The following is an 18,094-nucleotide window of genomic DNA, read 5'->3' as shown; positions in this document are numbered from 1 at the left end:
TACCTTACCAACACGTACGTCTCCTGACCACCAGCCTCACCCACTGCCGCCCATCGCAATCACATGAAGGAGCGACAGTTGCCACGCAACTATACACCTTTATATCTTTCCTAAGTTACTCTGTGTCATCGAAAAGGCACTTCATTGTCTCCATTCACGAAGAACAAATCTTTTCCTGAAGAAGGGATCGAGCCAGTAGGCAAATTACACCCAATCAACAACCCGTCAGAGTCCATATTATACAATATCTTCCGTGGATGTGATGCTATTACTTCAGCAACTTTTACCTACCTTCTGTCTTCACTGGGATACACGCGTCTCTCACTTTCTAACACCAGGAAAATGTACGTTTCCGACTGGCCAGCTCGTGTCATTTGCCACAAGGTCGTCCCGCGTCCCACCCCTTCTGCAGGATCCTTTAACACGAGAGCACAACGTTTTAGTCCTAGTGAGGCGGCCTTTGACCAGACCTGACTGCAAAGGGTCGGGTCAAAAGCCTATGAGACATGATACTCCTCAAAGGTCGCACCCTTGTGTTCAGTACGGTCGTACCATCGTGCACAAGGGTCGTTATGTCCTGCTCAGGTGGGTTAATGGCCAATTCTCGGTGTGGTGGGTTCCCGAGGCTGAAACAACTGACTCAAGTCGTCTTTCCACAGAAGATACGTTCACTTTCTTGATATTCTATTTTCCATCAGATACATTCGTTCGCCATCTCTCTTTGACCGTCTACAGACCGACCTGAACCTGCTAGGTGTGGGATCCCTGAGAATGTAAACATTTTCACTCGTAATAATTACTCAAGGAATCTTTAACTTCTTACTTGGTAGGTCAAGAAGTAATTACACTTCATTATCATGTGTTTGTTGTATTCCTCCCGTGTGTGTGTGTGTGTGTGTGTGTGTGTGTGTGTGTGTGTGTGTGTGTGTGTAAGGAAGGATAAACAGACCCATCAAATATCAGTGTCTTATAACAGGGTCACCAGGTGTCTGTCAATTCCGGGGCATTAACATGGCCATCTCCCGGTCGAGCGCCCCAGTCTTCATCCAAGGCAACGTTATCTACATAACCACAAGACGCCAGATCATGCACGAGAGAGAAAGTCTCGGGGTCACACGAAAGGCTGGGGAAAAACAGATGAATCCCGACATCAGACGACGGTTGTGAAATACATGACTGAAAGTGACAGTGTCAGTTGACCCGGACCTGCACACCACCAGTGGACCAGCCGGCTGGAAAGACCCCTCCCGAACCCAGGAGACCCTCTGGGTTCCCAGCGACTCTACCATCATACGTGACCTCATTATCATCTTCGTATCTCCGCCATGTATTATACGACTTCTGCTCCTTTTCCAAAGTCTTTCGACCACAATCTTATCTCTATCACCTCCCACTAACCTCGACAATCGCGCCATCTCCCTTGTGAAATGGTAATTTGAGCAGTTTGGGAGCGCTCAGTGATCGTTCTTGATCGGCCGACTTTCCTTCGAATCATTTCCACTTTGTCGGTCGCGATGCCTCCAGCTGTGCTGACCATACAGCAGAACTTTGTGCGGTATGGAACACTACGTCCCTTCGTCTAGTGTACCATTCTTCCCCGAGTCATGGTTTGAGAATCGTATTCTGACAGTTATCGCATCAGCAACAGAACGAATTGTGCCACAAAACATTTCCTCTCGCCTGAATCATTCCATCTTACTTTCTGTTCCGCTCTTTGTAATGTCCAACATGCCTTAACTTAGTCAACAGATAAATCTTTCTGGTTCTTAGCCAAAGGCATCGACAATGGCTTCTGCAGTTCAACCTCTCCCTTTTCCCCAGACTTGACTAGTCTACATGTAACTGTACGTCTTGCGTACATCATAATCTTCATGAGCCACTTTGTATGTTGTCACACAATACAGTGTACACAGAGAGTCACATAGAAGCGTTGGATGGTGACCCTAGCCTGCTCCTGACTGGTTGCAGTCATGTTAATGTTGTGTTTATGAGTCTTCGTTCTATATTGCCCGACTTGGTACGGGCTAAGCTTACCCAGTAGATACCAGGGTACACTGTACCGTCGAGGAGAGGTACAGCAGTAGGTACCAAGGTACACTGTACCGTCGAGGATTCACACTCTGCCGAGGTCCAAGGTCAGGAAAGGTACAGCAGTAGGTACCAGGGTACACTGTACCGTGGAGACCCCGTACCTCAGCCGGTTACAGAATAAGTTACAGTGACCCAGCGCACTACACTCTCCTGTAACTTGGAACGTTATGAAATACCTAAGTTGCATATTCCCGCGTGTGTCTGTGGTGTGAGGGAGGCGCACAGCACAGTATGGGAGGCGTGGTGGATGATGGGAGGGGGCCCGCCAAGGAAGTGGGCGTGGCCTCTAAGCCGGGAACCCCCAGACCTGTACGTACTTTCACTCATGACGTCACGACTGTGACGTCAGCATTGACTCAGGTTCGGAGGGAAGGATGGGGAAGGGGAAGGGGAAGGGGAAAGGGGAAGGGGAAGGGGAAGGGGGAAGGGGAAGGGGGCGTTATTGCTGCATGTCCCTCGTCTGACTCACAGGTGATATTCGCTTCTCCATCACCTTCATCATCATTCTTCCCCAGCGATGAAAAATCTATTTGACATCAAAACGAGGCAGAAAAAAATGAATATGCCCCCCTCCCCCGGCTACGTCACAGTAGGCATCACGTGACCTCGTTAAGGTCCACCCAATCACCAGATTCCAGGAAGTTCCCAACCCACATCCGCCATTCACCTAGACCCTTGCCACAAAATCCCTCCTCACAATTATCTTTCTCCCAGGAGGAGACAACGAAAACATAAAATCATTTCTCTGACCACAATAAAGAATGAGGCTAGAAAAAAAAAATTAATCGTAAAGATACGATACATTTTCTATTAACCTGGCTTGAAGAAAATGGGATGTGTGGTGACTACTGACCAAGTTTGATGGGGGGGGGGGGGGAAGTGTCTTAAGTCTCGCTCCAGAACGTCATTCAGCCACAGATAAAGCTAAATGATTTAGCTAAATGAGCTATGACCTTTGACCTCAAACAGGCAGTACTCAATGAAGGCGCAGACCGAACCGCAGGTTTTCATGATGGATGAAAACCCGGTCTCCCTGAAGGTGGGCGTATGGATCCAGACTGAGAGAGAGAGAGAGAGAGAGAGAGAGAGAGAGAGAGAGAGAGAGAGAGAGAGAGAGAGAGAGAGAGAGAGAGAGAGAGAGAACCTTCCAACAATACGCGTTGGCTCCCTTCTATCCTGACCTTGACCTACTGTTGTCACTATTAACGCCATAATAAGGTAATACAGGAGGAAGCATCCGGCACAATGTCAGGAAGTGTGTTTCCCGCGAGGCCTGCATGTATGTGGCCCTCCGCAGACCACCAGCACGAGTCGTGTGAGCGATGGAGAAATGTCAGGATATTGGATCGTTCACGTCATTCTGGTGGACAACATATCCACACACACACACACACACACACACACACACACACACACACACACTGTAAGGCCATCTGATGTCATACACTCACACATCGTCGGCCAAGAGCGACACTGGACTACGTCTTCCAATCTTGTTACGATCACTTCCCAGGTACGACATCCTCCTCCGACACTTTAGTCTCCAGGACCCAGCTGTGCAGCGGCGACCCACAGCTCACCCAGGTGTTCATCCTTCCTCTGGCTGGTAAATAAGCACAACAGATGTGGCGGGCCCAGCCCCCTCCTGACGGTAGGGTCATGACCCGCCCTCAGGGATAGGCCTAATAAGCCTCCAGGTAATTCCTTTGGTCAGCCTCTAAAAAAAACAACAAGGGACAGTTGGTGTTACCGGACTCTCCCAGATCGAGGTTACACCGCGAGTGGGGGATAAAAAATCACCTTCGGCGAGGCTGCACATCACTGAGCGTACAGTCGCGTCAAAGAACTTTTCGTTCCACGGGAGTCTACATATCCCTTACTGCTGCAGCTGCTGCTGGAAGTACTGCAGCCTCCCTCGACGCGTTGCACGAGTCATCACAAAGATCCAGGGTAAACACCATGACTTTCACAGAAAATGGTCCTGGGGTAATTATAAACAAAAATAAAGAGGACACACTTACTCTCATGTTTACATCTTGTAATCCCATCATAACTTCAAATGTCCCTTGGTTTTAGCACACATCTTTGTACCAGTAAATATACATAAAGCTATAACAATATATATATATTTTTTTTTTCGAGTGAAACAAATTCGACTGAAATCACAATACGGTTACCTCCTGCGACAGAAAGTCAGCACAATACAAAAACAAACCAAAACAAATATTTGAAGCTCAAACTTGTTCCTAAATAAAACCACAAACCACAAACAAGTTCTAATTCACATCTTTATTGCTTTCAAGATGATAAATAAAATGAATAAAAAAAAAGCTCAAACAAACACACGCGTTACATTTCTTATCTCGATCGTTTCGAAATCAATCAATAAATATGGAGACAGGGAAGAGACACACTAACTATAAATAAGGAAAATATCTAAGAATTATGACATGAAAGATGATAATAAAGATGTTGCCTGTGAGACTCAAATTAGACTTGAGGAAGCCTTGTTATAACTTCCCCCAGTCACACACGGAGTCATCAACTACATGGATCACAGACACTCCCGTAAACCCTTTACACTCAGCAGCCCACGTAGGTTCGCTACCGCTACTATTCACTGCTAACTGGAAACGTTAGCAACTCTAACTCACATTTTCTGCACTAAATTACAGCATTACACCTACTCACAATACAGGAGGGAGACTACAGGTTTCAGGGAATCGCATACTCACCCTTACATCCCACACGAAGCTTCAGAATAGACCATATTGTGAGACAATGAAACATGATTCAATCTGAGTCCCGATTGTATGTTATGAGTCTCCTCGACGTGCTGCCAGAGCCTCACTCAACACAGGGATGTGTCAACACGGGTTCAGATAAAGGTTTTTAAGGTGAAGCTAACAGACCAGTCGGATCCGAGGCTTCCATAATGAAGCTTCGAGCACACCGGAGCGACACCTTCATCCTGAGGGACCAGGGTCGTCTCACCTGAATTTAGTGTCTTCACTTGTCCTTGAGAGGATCAAGATCCAGGAGCCTGTTCCTGTCTGCATTCCTTAGGATTAAAAGTTTTGAACAGACGCTTCGCGGTGGCGAACGGAACTATACCTGAAGAGGAAAACGTTCTTCTTTTTTTTTGAGAGATGTTTATATAAAACCTATATTACGTCAGCAGGTCAGACTGCTGGGTCAGCCCTGGGAATATCAGTGTGTGCCAAACTTGATCATATGAAAGGTATACTACATTCCCAAGCATAATGGACGAAGATAATGATGCGTGAAAAACATATAATAATATGTAATACTCTAAACAATATGATAAATGCTATTCTTTTGTGAAGAACAAATAATTCGAGTCATTACTAGCGTGTACACCATCATATTTAGCATTTGATTTCGTCTGTGGTGTCAGAATGATACAGTAAATCAGCAAAAAATGAAGCCATCGTAATCTAGACCATCATTCTTGTTGGTCGTCAAAGTCTCTTTATTCCTCGTCCACGTCTGCCTGACCGTGGACGCCAGTGTAACCTGACCCACAAGACAGGTTACTAGGGCTGCCCTTAAGATGGTCGAGATAAAACACCACATTTCCTCACGCATAAGATAAAATATTATGTGTATCTAAATGATCCAATAACCCTGATAAGTTAACTTATAATGTGGGTTATATATTACTTATGGGATCTACAGATATAGACATATATCATATATCATCTGACGTATCATGCATTCGTTTGGGGGCGGGTGAGGCTGTCGACCCGCACAGTTTGTGAGGTGATCCACGGCTGCTGTGGTACACTGGAACTTCATAAGTTCCTTACATTGGTTCCTTATGACTACTAGAGATACATAAAGCATTGCATTACCGGTCAACAGTGTATATAGGACTAACATCAAACATTCTACGACTACACATTACCTGTCAGTATTGTTCTACCTGCTTGTTACTAGATTCCTGTCAACTCTTTACAAGTCTATAAACTCCATGGAAACAATCTACCGAAACTACTTTTCACATGACAATGGTGACTGGTCTTCAAGCACGCATTCGCAGATCTTAACATAAACAACAGAAAGATGTATTTTCATCCACAGTTTCGAGACCACACTACTTCAAATCCGGGCAGCCAAAAGTGTAAACAAAAGGTACAAGCTATATGTGGATTGTTGAACTACCTCACGAACAAGTTTGAAGGAATCTATCTACCTCTACACGACGTCGCTGCTAATGTCTATACAGGCAACATGAGAAGCGACTCGTCTCTACATTCTCTAGCTACGGGTCGTGTCTACCCTAAGCCAAGTCATATATTTGTACCAAGTGCCCTCCATGACGACTATATTCTCAAGCAAACTCCTTATTGATCTTCTCGAGACGTTCGTGCATCCAGCGGACCTTGTGGGAGTAGCCCTGGTGGGTGAGGAAGCCCAACATGCGGAGGTAAGTGGCCTGAGTCCAGCTAGTGAAGGAGGTGGCTCTGGTGTAAACACTGGGTGTGTCGGGACGTGCGCAGCCCCGCGACCACGACACCAGCCCAGCCAGGAACCATCGCCCGCCTGCCTCACACGCCAGCGGTGACCCACCGTCCAAAGAACTCTGTAATGAAGAGAACAGCTATACGTATATACATTACAGATCTGGGTGTATATAGTAATATAAACTGATAGTTACTACAAGACTGAGTGTAGATATATATAAACTGTGGTAGTTACTGAAAGATTGGGTGTATATAGTTATATAAACTGTGGTAGTTACTGAAAGATTGGGTGTATATAGTTATATAAACTGTGGTAGTTACTGCAAGGTACATTACTCTCGTTTTATACTTTAATTCGTAAGCACGACCCTTGGGTATGATTGACCTGACCCCTAAAGGGCCACATCAAAGCCCTGGCCATCATACCGAAAGAGTCAGTACCGTCGTGTTCAAGGATCGTACCGCCGTGTTCAAGGATCGTACCGCTGTGTTCAAGGATCGTACCGCTGTGTTCAAGGATCGTACCGCCGTGTTCAAGGATCGTACCGTCGTGTTCAAGGATCGTACCGTCGTGTTCAAGGGTCGTACCGCTGTGTTCAAGAGGCTTACCTCGTGTAGGAGAGAGAGAAACATACTGATATGGAAGGCAATGAAGGAAGGCGTGTACAACTACAGCAGTGTATACTGACGTAGCAGGCGGCGGCGTGGTCGAAGCCCCCAGCACAGAGGAAGGAATCAGAGGAGGCGAGGATGGTGGAGCCCGTCACATTCTCCAGCGCCGCCTGGCACTCCTTCTTCTCCAGTACTGGCACAGACAACTGACGCAACACACCGTCAGACGGCACCATGTCTCCAACACCTGCCAACACCAGGCCAGGATCAGTCAGCCTCTGTCATAGAAGTTCTCGTCGATGTAAGAGGACTTGGGGATGAATGAGAGAAAAATAAATAGGAAAGACATTAAAGAGTTCAAAAGGGGAGAAAATGGGGCTATAGGATACGTAGAAAATGGGGAACATATACGGTACAATTGTAGATATTAAATCTAGTCCAACCTGGCAAGTTAATGAGACGGTATATATAGAGGGTGTATGATGGTCCCGGCCATCACTTCAACACCCCTGAGACCCAACTGACCTGGACCTGAACTGACCTCTTCACGAACCTGTAACCATGACCTGGGGGTTGACCTGGTAACTGACCTTTGACCAGATGCTGGGGGAGGCGGTCCAGACCATAGCCGGTGACGGTACAGGTCCTGGAAGGGAAGAGCGCGTCCTGCTGAGCCAGACACACCAAACACACGTTGTCGCTCAGCGTCGCGTGGTCCACCAGCCTCACCACACCTAGCGATGCCAGGAGACGTGTGTGAGTACACCACAGTGGGGCAGCGGGGAGGAACCTGGTGGTACACTAGGGGGAGCTGTCAGTACACCAGGGGAGCTGTCAGTACACCAGGGAGAGCTTTTGGTACACCAGGGGGAGCTGTCAGTACACCAGGGAGAGCTGTCAGTACACCAGGGAGAGCTGTCAGTACACCAGGGGGAGCTGTCAGTACACCAGGGAGAGCTGTCAGTACACCAGGGAGAGCTGTCAGTACACCAGGGGAGCTGTCAGTACACCAGGGAGAGCTTTTGGTACACCAGGGGGAGCTGTTAGTGCATCAGGGGGAGCTGTCAGTACACCAGGGGAGCTGTCAATACACCGGGGGAAGCTGTCAGTACACCAACGGGGAGCTGTTAGTACACCAGGGGGAGCTGTAGGTACAACTGATCTCACTTGTGTACTGTAAGGTGGAGCAGGTGGGGCGGGAGAGGGTAGACTAACCTATATCGTTGGCGTGAGCACCTCCGGAGGTGAAGTAGTCCGGGTGGGTGACCACCTCAGCCAGGGAGTGGAACTGGATGCCGTAGGGCAAGTGCTCCCGCAGGTTGCTGTCCCCCAACACCACGATGTACCGCGACAGGTCACGCGACTCCAGCCTGGAACACAAACACGCGACGGGTCACACGTTGGATCTGGTGGGTTGACGGTCGACGTGAAACAGAGATCGCACGTTAGAACAACCATTTTCTAAGTGAGTTGTAGTCACCCTGCTGGATCTGGAGGGTAAGGGCAAGAGAGACACTTGCCTCTTGAGGCAGCTGGCGGTTGTGAGGACGAGGTCAGACTCGACCAACGCCCCGGTGCACAGGTACTTGTCCCCACCCTGACGACGCTCCATGATGGCCGCAACCCAACACCACTCCACTGTGGAGGCGACAACACCGCCCAGGATCCTGCTGCTCCACTCATGAGGTATCTGTCGAATACAAGACTCATTATAACCACCACGTCTGATGTCTCCCTCACAACCCAGCCTCCACAACACCAAGTATCCTACAGCTTGACTGGTAGTACGACCACATCTTATATCTCCCTCACAACCCAGCCTCCACAACACCAAGCATCCTACAGCTTGACTGGTACTACCACCACATCTGATATCTCCCTAACAACCCCTTCTACACGACCTCATTCGTACCTCTCATGACCTGAATTTCAAAACAGTACGAGACTTGTCCACCTTGCAACCAAAGGCTCACATATCAACACCAAGTCTCTTCTACTGGGACACCTTCCATCTCAGGCGTATCACGGTCTCATGTATGATCCATAAACAGGAATGTTCTCTGTGGCAACAACCAGTTATAGGAAGAGATAATCATCATTCCTATAACATCCAGTACACATAAACCTTTAGCTAATACGAAGTGTTATTCTTTTCCCACCTTGTACTAAGATGATGTTTCTGGCAGTGTTCGAGTGTGTGTGTTAGTAAGGTGACGTGGGAGAGATCTTGCCTTTGATGGATAATGTATTTTCCTATCATGTCTAAGATATCAAAGAAAAAAATACTGGAAGTAACCATTGATTAAAAATGATCAAGTTATCTTTAACGTCCTGAAATTTAACAGGTAAGAGAATACATATCAGTTAAATAGTTCAGATGTTAGACACAAGTTGTGGTTGTGTGAGACTGATTGAGCAGCAACTGGTTCAGATGCTAAGCTGAGTGTTTGGTCGTGTGAGTCAGAATGTGTGGTGGTGTGGGTCAGAATGTGTGGTGGTTTGAGTCAGTGTGGTGGTGTGAGTCAGAGTGTGTGGTGGTGTGAGCCAGTGTGGGCAGCTGGTGGAGGCTACACTACCACTCACGTAGTTCTTCAAGCCCTTGAAGCCGCAGATATTCTGGTTGACCGGCTGCAGGAGGAGCTGGTCTGGGTAGTTGGCGTAGTAGTCGAACTCCCCCGGGTCCTCTCCGTCTGGGAACATTCCAACTTGGTCCATCACCCCGGGATCCCCACCTGGGAACACCACCCCAGCCTGGTCCATCACCCCAGGATCCCCATCTGGGAACACCACCCCAGCCTGGTCCATCACCCCGGGATCCCCATCTGGGAACACCACCCCAGCCTGGTCCATCACCCCAGGATCCCCATCTGGGAACACCACCCCAGCCTGGTCCATCACCCCGGGATCCCCATCTGGGAACACCACCCCAGCCTGGTCCATCACCCCGGGATCCCCACCTGGGAACACCACCCCAGCCTGGTCCATCACCCCGGGATCCCCACCCGGGAACACCACCCCAGCCTGGTCCATCACCCCAGGATCCCCATCTGGGAACACCACCCCAGCCTGGTCCATCACCCCCAGGCCACCCCCGTCGACACCTGGTTCCACCACACCCATCATTTCGGACGCCACAACCTGGTCCTTTGGAGGCGGCTCTGTGCTCGACGCAGGAGGAGGGTGTGACTGCCACACGCCACTGCTGGAGTCCAGGACTTGGCCATTTTCCACACTGGTCGCCTCCGCCTCTAACACCACAGTCTCCGACGTTGCCTCCAGGGCCTCGACCTGAGGGGCCTCTGGAGACTGGTCGACGACCGGGTAATGTGGTAGGAAGATGGTGTTCATACTGTCGTCCTGGGAGACACCGCCAGGCTGTTGTGAGGGACGACCAGCCACAGTTGAAGGTAGGAGGTCGGGTCCCAGGGTCGTGTAGGGTGCGACGACGGACGACTGGTCGTCCTCCTCAGCGACGGGAGGTTCCTCTAGGTCCGTCGGGACTTGGTGGTAACTCTCAGTCACTTCTGTGGTCTACGGGGTAAGGGAAGAGCCTCAGTACACACTAGCCAGACCAGATAATCTCGTATAATGACACAGAATACGAACAGGTTGGATACAACAACAGACGTTCAGTGGTAAAGGTATCAAACCAAAATGATAATAAACTTCAAAAGTGATATATATATATAATGTGGTCACCTGGTCTGTGGTAGGATCATCAGGCGCGGTGGTCTGGCGAGGGGTGGTGGGCGTGGTCGTGGGCGTGGAGGCCCTGGTGGGTAGCGTGCCAGTCCAGGGGCGCGTCACCAGGCCGATGATGCCCGTGAAGTCCGTCACCACGCCCACGATGTCAATAAGGTTCTCCGGGTTCAGGTTCTCGTAATCCATCTCCTCCTGACCAGAAACACACACACACACACACACACACACACACACACACACACACACACACACACACACACACACACACACGGGAAGACAGAAAATGCTTTGCTTTACTTTTTCAGGAAGCTGGAGGGTCATCTTATACTCTAAGGTGTAACTTGTACAAGTCTATGAGAAGGATCAAAGTCTGAGTGTTGAGTCGAGGTGTTTATTATCAAAGATTGTTACATGATTCAGCCCCCGAGACTAATGATCCTTTTATTATAAAACTCTAGAAGACTCAGAGGGATAGAACAACATCCTCTACTGGTGCACAGAGGGAAGGTTAGACGAGAAGTGTGGACGACGCTACGACATACCTGCTCCTGCTGCTGGGCCACTTCCTGGTCGATGATGGAGAAGACGTCTGTGATGGTGTAGGACGAGAGGGTTGTTGTTGGCGGGTCACTGGTCACCTTCCCCAGTGGATTGTACCTGGGGGTACGTGCCAGACAGGGTCAGTCAGGCACCAGACAGGGTCAGTCAGGCACCAGACAGGGTCAGTCAGGCACCAGACATGGTCAGTCAGGCACCAGACATGGTCAGTCAGGCACCAGACAGGGTCAGTCAGGCACCAGACAGGGTCAGTCAGGCACCAGACAGGGTCAGTTAGGCACCAGACAGGGTCAGTCAGGCACCAGACAGGGTCCGTCAGGCATCAGACAGGGTCAGTCAGGCACCAGACAGGGTCAGTCAGGCATCAGACAGGGTCAGTCAGGCACCAGATATGGTCAGTCAAGCACCAGGCCTACGTCAATGAACGTAGCTCCAACTACTGTAGTTTGATATCTACAAAAACTCTGGAAAGCCCTCTGAATGTAGGGAGAACTACACCAAACAATACTATAACATTCCTATGGTGATGTAAGACTACTTCAATATATAAGGAGAGGAACCTGAACACACGATAAGAACCTTTAAACATAAGAAAGACGAAGTAAAGCGGACCAAGATCCCTTAAAACTAACGTTAGATCCCCTTCAAACTAGGGATATAAGACTCCTTAAAACTTGAGACTAAAACCCTTCAATACCACAGGTTTTAAGGACCCACTTGCAGCAGACGAAGTCGATCCTGGGCGTGAAGGCGTCCCTCAGGCCACGACAGTGACCGTCGGTGGAGTCTGGCAGGAAGTCCACATCCACGGAACAGTTGTTGCCCAGAATACAGTACCCGGTCCCATTACGACAGCTGGACACTCCCTGGATCACGAACAGACCTGGAAACACGACACCACATCATCATCATCATCATCATCATCATCATTATCTTCATCACTCCAAGCCTGGTTACTGGTCACTCGGCATGCGAAAGCAAATTTGCTTCTCCCAACATAACAAGATATTCGTCATGTATCTTGCTTGACCCCTCTCAAAACAATGTTATATTTTCCTTCATGTCAGCTGAGACGGCACGGCTAACTGAATGCCCTAATTAAAGCAATCTCGTTAATATACCGTAATGCAAGCCGGGTATCCGAATTATCGATTGACCTCTAAGAGAAGGATGAACACCTAGGTTGACTGTGGGCCGACTGCCGCAACCAAGAGTTGAACACGTGGTCAGCAACATACTGTGAAACTTTAAATAGTCGCCATTCCAATATATACTAAACACAAGTGTCTTTAAACCTGCAATAACTACTACTCTAACCTTGGTGCATCTAGGCATGTGACGTAAAATGTCTCTTACAAATATTCTGAGACCTGCGGCCATCTTGGGAACTGTGGACAGTGCCTTACCTGGATCCACAACTGTGGACAGTGCCTTACCTGGATCCACAAGGGGCTTAGCCACCACGCACACAAACACCGCTCCCAGCACCACGCCCACAACTCGCCACGCCCACATCGCCTGAAAGAAGACGTTAAATCAGACAGCATACAACAACATACACCAAATCAAACGGTATTCAATCATGTAAATTATATATTAGATCTCTCTGATGAAGTTCCTGCAGCTTCAAGAATGCGCAACAATCAGGAAAAGGAAAACAGATGAGTCGTTTCGAGCGAGAAAGTCCGTCATGATGCTGTACTGTTCGTCGCCCACTAAAGATGACAACCTCGCCAATGGTGATTTTTCACTAGCGGTGTATCCACATCCACATGTCTAAAGCTTCCTGCTGCCCAATGTCCAGTAGCAGGGAAATGTAGATTCCTTTGGAGTGAGAAGCTCTTTGACAGACCTATGTTCCCAGTGCTACCAGACTCCGCCCTTGCTCTCCAGATGTCCTCTTTCACTGGTTCCGTTCTTGTTATTCGTGAAATCAACTTCTTTCTATTTTCTTTCTACTTCATCCGGAGACGTGGTAAAACACCGTCTTTATCTTGATGTTGAGTTTGGCAACACAAGCGGCGTGTGAGCCTGCCAGAGACACTGGCTGCCTCCCGTGTGTCAACATTTACCTCCCCCATCAAGAGACGTTGTCAGGAAGCGTCCGTCCGCGCCACCACGCTACGTCTGCCAGCCTCAGAGGAGAGCTGTCATGGTTATTACTGGTTATTGTGCATCACCTCTGAGTCACCATCAAGCCTGATGACGCTGAGGGAGGAGGACCTACCTATACGTACAAGTCAGTCCGTGAGGGTGAGCAGTTGGCGTTTTCTATGTGGCTCCGTCTGTGGCCACTCCTGGCCCGCCTCCTCTAAGCCACTCCAAACCCCAGGATACAACCAGTTCCCGCCGACTTTTCTGAGAAATTCTCACGTGAACTTTTCAAGGGTTGATGAAAGGTCATCCCAGGGTCACTGGCGCAGTTAACCTGTGATCGAGGCCGTCCCTCACCCACGTAAATAACCCTCAGCCGAGCACAAGCGCACGACCAACCATCTCTTACACCACGAGTCGCGACGGGGTCCAGCCAGTTCTTGGTGTAGAGTTATTCCACAGGAATGTGTTCTCGCCTGATGACAAGGTGATCAAAAACGCCTCAACAACACCGTCGAAGCGGATCGATTTTGTTTCTGGACTGCTGGAAGCGTCGGGACGTCAGATGTGAACTGGAGTCTGAGTTCGTAACTTGAGGTATGTGTCTTCTTACTCTTCTGCTGTCAGCGGGTTGCTGACGTGACTCAGCGCATGACGGCAGTGTTATTACCGCGCCAAATGAAGGAGGTATTCCTGGCCTGGCGTCTCGTCAGCCAACCGTGTCTCCTGAAGACCTGTCGCTCCCATGTCGAGTTTCATGGGCTGAGGGGTCGACCAGCGGGGGCCATGTTGACCGGTACTTCTCCCTCCCAGGTCGTCAGCAACAACAGTGACCCAAGGCTGAACACTCCAGGTCAGGGAATATATATTCTGAGTCTCGTTATGTACACCATGTATCATCATGGAGCTTCCTGTAGCTCTCATATCAAAATTATAATGAACTGCTTGTCAAAAGGCAGGTCACGTTACGGTATAAAGATGAAGAAAATATGAAGATTAGAGATCAAATATTAGAGGAAATGATTAACAATTAAGAAAGGATGACTGAGATATAAAACGATAAAGACGACAACAACAGAACGAAGAAAAAATGGAACGGAGGAGTGAGGGAGGGAGGGAGTGTTGCCAACGCTCGCTTCGGGTCAGTGGTACGTGAGTACCAGGTAAACACGCTTGCCACTCGCCGCTATTGGCCACACTGCAGGCTGGCTGCTCATTCCGGTAGTTGGTTCGTCCGACCGTTAGCTGCTGAGTCATGCCTCACAACAACAACAACAACAACAACAAGAACAACATTATGAGGAACGGTGAACGACCAGGACCGACAGTGAAACATTATAGCCACACGATGGTGAACCATCCTTGAACAGGAAGGTCAAATTACCTTGAACACGACCAAACACAACCTTAGGATACGATGATTGTGACCTTTTGACCTTACCTTTAATGACTGGGTCACAAAAGCCGCCAGGGCCATTATGGCCCCAAGGATCGTACCGTCTTGATGATGAGGTAAAATCCTCCCCTCCTAATTATCACATCTCTTGCACCCCGTTATTATTTACAGCCCCGTTATCACACACAAAAAAAATTTAACACGGTAACCGGCTGAATGTAAGTGTCTGGCTACACTTATAAGTAGAGGCGACACATTTCATACACTTAAAACACCTTCAGGGAAGTTGATGGATTTCTGACCTTAGACTTGACCCCAGTGAACACAATTGACAAACTAGAACTAAACACACACACACACACACACAGATATGTTCAACCCTCCGTCACACTGAGCTGACCTCCTCGATTTCCCCCCCCCCCCCTTCCTTCCCCGCCTGAGGTCATCACATGACCACAACTTGTGAGACACATCTGCTGTCTACTGAGGTGGACGGGTAAAGTAGGTACCCCGTCCCTGCGTCTCGTTTTCTGTCGTCATTAACCCAGAGCAAAGACGATATAAATTAGTTAAGATTAACGACGGGGTCGTTTATTGGCCCTTACAGGACGACGGTACGATCCTGGGGTATAATAATCATGGCCCGGTCTGTGAGCCTGGCCCTTATGTAGAATAAAGATCAGGTCGTCACACCCAAGGGCCATACCGTCGAGCTCAAGGGTCGTACAGTCGTTCTTAAGGTCACGTGATGACTGAGGTTCATCTGATAACGGCGATATAAAACATGAGACAAATAAATAACTCAGATAATGAGGGACATGTATGAGGTCAGGAGGTCATGAATAAACATGAGGATAAGGTTGCCACTACCTTGAGTCGCGGTGTGAGGGATCAGTCTGTGTCGTGTGTTCGGCCCAAGTTGGCCTAGGCCAGGACGGGCCCGGCTCGGCCCACTGTGGTCACTAAGCCAAGTTGGTGGTCGGGAGGTGTAGTGACCTCTCCGGTTCCTGTGTCACAGCCACTCCTTACCACCCACAGGTCACCCCCAACACCCGTACACTGTCAGACACCTTCCTGTGTACACAGGACACACACTGGCCCTACACTAAGCCAGGACTACACCTCCCATACACAGGGAGGGAGGAGACACACACACACAACACAGGGTTACACTCTAATGTTCCTCCGTATCATTATCGGCTGGTTCCAGTGTCCACACTTGACTTTAAACTGTGTGCTGGTGCGTGCGTCGGCGTCGGTTCGTGAGAGGACGACACGTATGTATTGTGAGGGGCGGCCAGAGGTGCTGGGGAATACGTGAGAGGCCGAGGTTCCTGGTGCGTGTGAGTCGGTGTCGAGAACCCAACTAGAGGCGACGATGGCGGCGGCGGTGGTGCCGACGTCTGCAAGTGGCGGCCGTGCTGGTGTTGATGCAGGACAGACACTGTGTGGCCCGGCGACACCCGGCAACCCTCCGCCTCCTCCTCCTGCCTCACCTGGGGTGGGTGTGGAGGAGGGGCGTGTTGCCCACCTGAAGAACCTTTAAACGAACTGTGTTCCCTGTGTAGTCGGAGGGAAAGGGGAGGGGGAGCTCTCGACCCCAGGGGGATGGTTACCCCAGCTCGACACCCACCATTTACGACACCACCGCTACACTGAACAATAGCAGTCCATACAGAGAAGCCAAGTGCGGTTCCGCAGGCTTCCGTGTTGGGACCACTTGTGTTTCCCTGCAGTTCTTCTGGTCCATTTCCTCAGGGCTGAAAGCTGGGACCACTTGTGTTTCCCTGCAGTTCTTCTGGTCCATTTCCTCAGGGTTGTAAGCTGGGACCACTTGGGTTTCCCTGAGGTTCCTCTAGTTCGTTTCCTCAGGGTTGTAAGCTGGCACCACTTCTGTTTCCCTGAGGTTCTTCTAGTTCATTTCCTCAGGGCTGTAAGGCGGGACCACTTCTGTTTCCCTGATGTTCTTCTGATCCATTTCCTCAGGGTTGTAAGCTGGCACCACTTGTGTTTCCCTGTAGTTCTTCTGGTCCATTTCCTCAGGGCTGTAAGGCTGGGACCACTTCTGTTTCCCTGTAGTTCTTCTGGTCCATTTCCTCAGGGTTGTAAGCTGGCACCACTTGTGTTTCCCTGTAGTTCTTCTAGTTCGGTTCCTCAGGGCTGTAAGCTGGCACCACTTGTGTTTCCCTGAAGTTTTGGTGGAGTTCCTTAGGGCTGTGAGATGGACCCATTTGTGTTTCCCTGAAGTTTTGGTGGAGTTCCTTAGGGTTGTGAGATGGACCCATTTGTGTTTCCCTGGAGTTCTTCAGGTTCAGTTCCTCAGTGCTGTAAGCTGGGAACACTTGGGTTTCCCTGGAGCTCTTCAGGTTCAGTTCCTCAGGGCTGTACGCTGGGGCCACTTCAATTTCTACAAAATCTTTTCAGTGGAGTTTCCACGGCTTCTTGTGGTGCATTTTGGTACCACATCTGTGTTTTTGTGACACCTCGCCAGTATTATCCACACAAATCCTTTGGTTGTCCACATATGGACAGGACATGAGAGACAGCTACCCTCCTCGTCAAAGGTGTCAGCTACACCTTCTGTTACAGGGGGGACCAACGAGCTGTCAGCCGAGCCGTCAGCCACTACCTGTGTGTCAGCTGGACCAAGGAACCAGTAGCCGGACCTTCATCCATAACCCTTGTGTCAGGTGGACCAGGGAGAGCCAGTAGCCGGGCCGTCAGCCATAACCCTTGTGTTAGCTGGACCAAGGATCCAGAAGCTGGGCCGTCAGCCATAGCCATTGTGTCAGCTGGACCAGGGGGAGCCAGTAGCCGGGCCGTCAGCCATAGCCATTGTGTCAGCTGGACCAGGGGGAGCCAGTAGCCGGGCCGTCAGCCATAACCCTTGTGTCAGGTGGAGGAGGAAGCCAGTAGCCGGGCCGTCAGCCGTACACCCTCACTACCAGAGCCGGGGGGCAGGAATCTCCTCCCTTCCGGGAGTGTTTGTTCGAGCCTCACATTCTGCTCTTCAGGCACAACAATCATTACAAAAACAAAATCATTGATACTCAACAAATAGGAAAACAAATACACACGAGTGAATAACCTAAGATCCGTCCATATAGATATGACTACACGCAATCAGATCCTATTCATAATCATGCATATAATC

The 18,094-nt window shown here is 49.5% G+C and overlaps 1 protein-coding gene across 2 annotated transcripts; it reads right to left on the bottom strand.

Annotated features, from left to right (window-relative positions):
• Positions 1-4,365: 4,365 nt before the first annotated feature.
• On the bottom strand, positions 4,366-16,347 carry LOC139764793 (uncharacterized). Of its 2 annotated transcripts, none has more exons than XM_071691682.1 (11): positions 15,811-16,347; positions 12,887-12,968; positions 12,168-12,333; positions 11,435-11,549; positions 10,890-11,084; positions 9,774-10,721; positions 8,711-8,880; positions 8,406-8,560; positions 7,781-7,924; positions 7,268-7,437; positions 4,366-6,697 (listed from the first exon to the last, which is right to left on the bottom strand). In XM_071691682.1, the coding sequence occupies exons 2-11, from the start codon at positions 12,963-12,965 to the stop codon at positions 6,446-6,448; spliced, it is 2,394 nt and encodes a 797-aa protein (XP_071547783.1). In that variant the 5' UTR covers positions 12,966-12,968; positions 15,811-16,347; the 3' UTR covers positions 4,366-6,445. The 2 variants fall into 2 exon arrangements, with proteins under 2 accessions (XP_071547783.1, XP_071547784.1); XM_071691683.1 differs by having other exon boundaries at positions 6,297-6,697; positions 10,890-11,081; positions 15,811-15,944.
• Positions 16,348-18,094: the final 1,747 nt, after the last annotated feature.

Source organism: Panulirus ornatus, chromosome 51 (genome assembly GCF_036320965.1).
Source record: "Panulirus ornatus isolate Po-2019 chromosome 51, ASM3632096v1, whole genome shotgun sequence".
In the NCBI taxonomy this organism is placed as follows: domain Eukaryota; kingdom Metazoa; phylum Arthropoda; class Malacostraca; order Decapoda; family Palinuridae; genus Panulirus; species Panulirus ornatus.
This window is presented reverse-complemented; position numbering and strand designations above follow the sequence as displayed.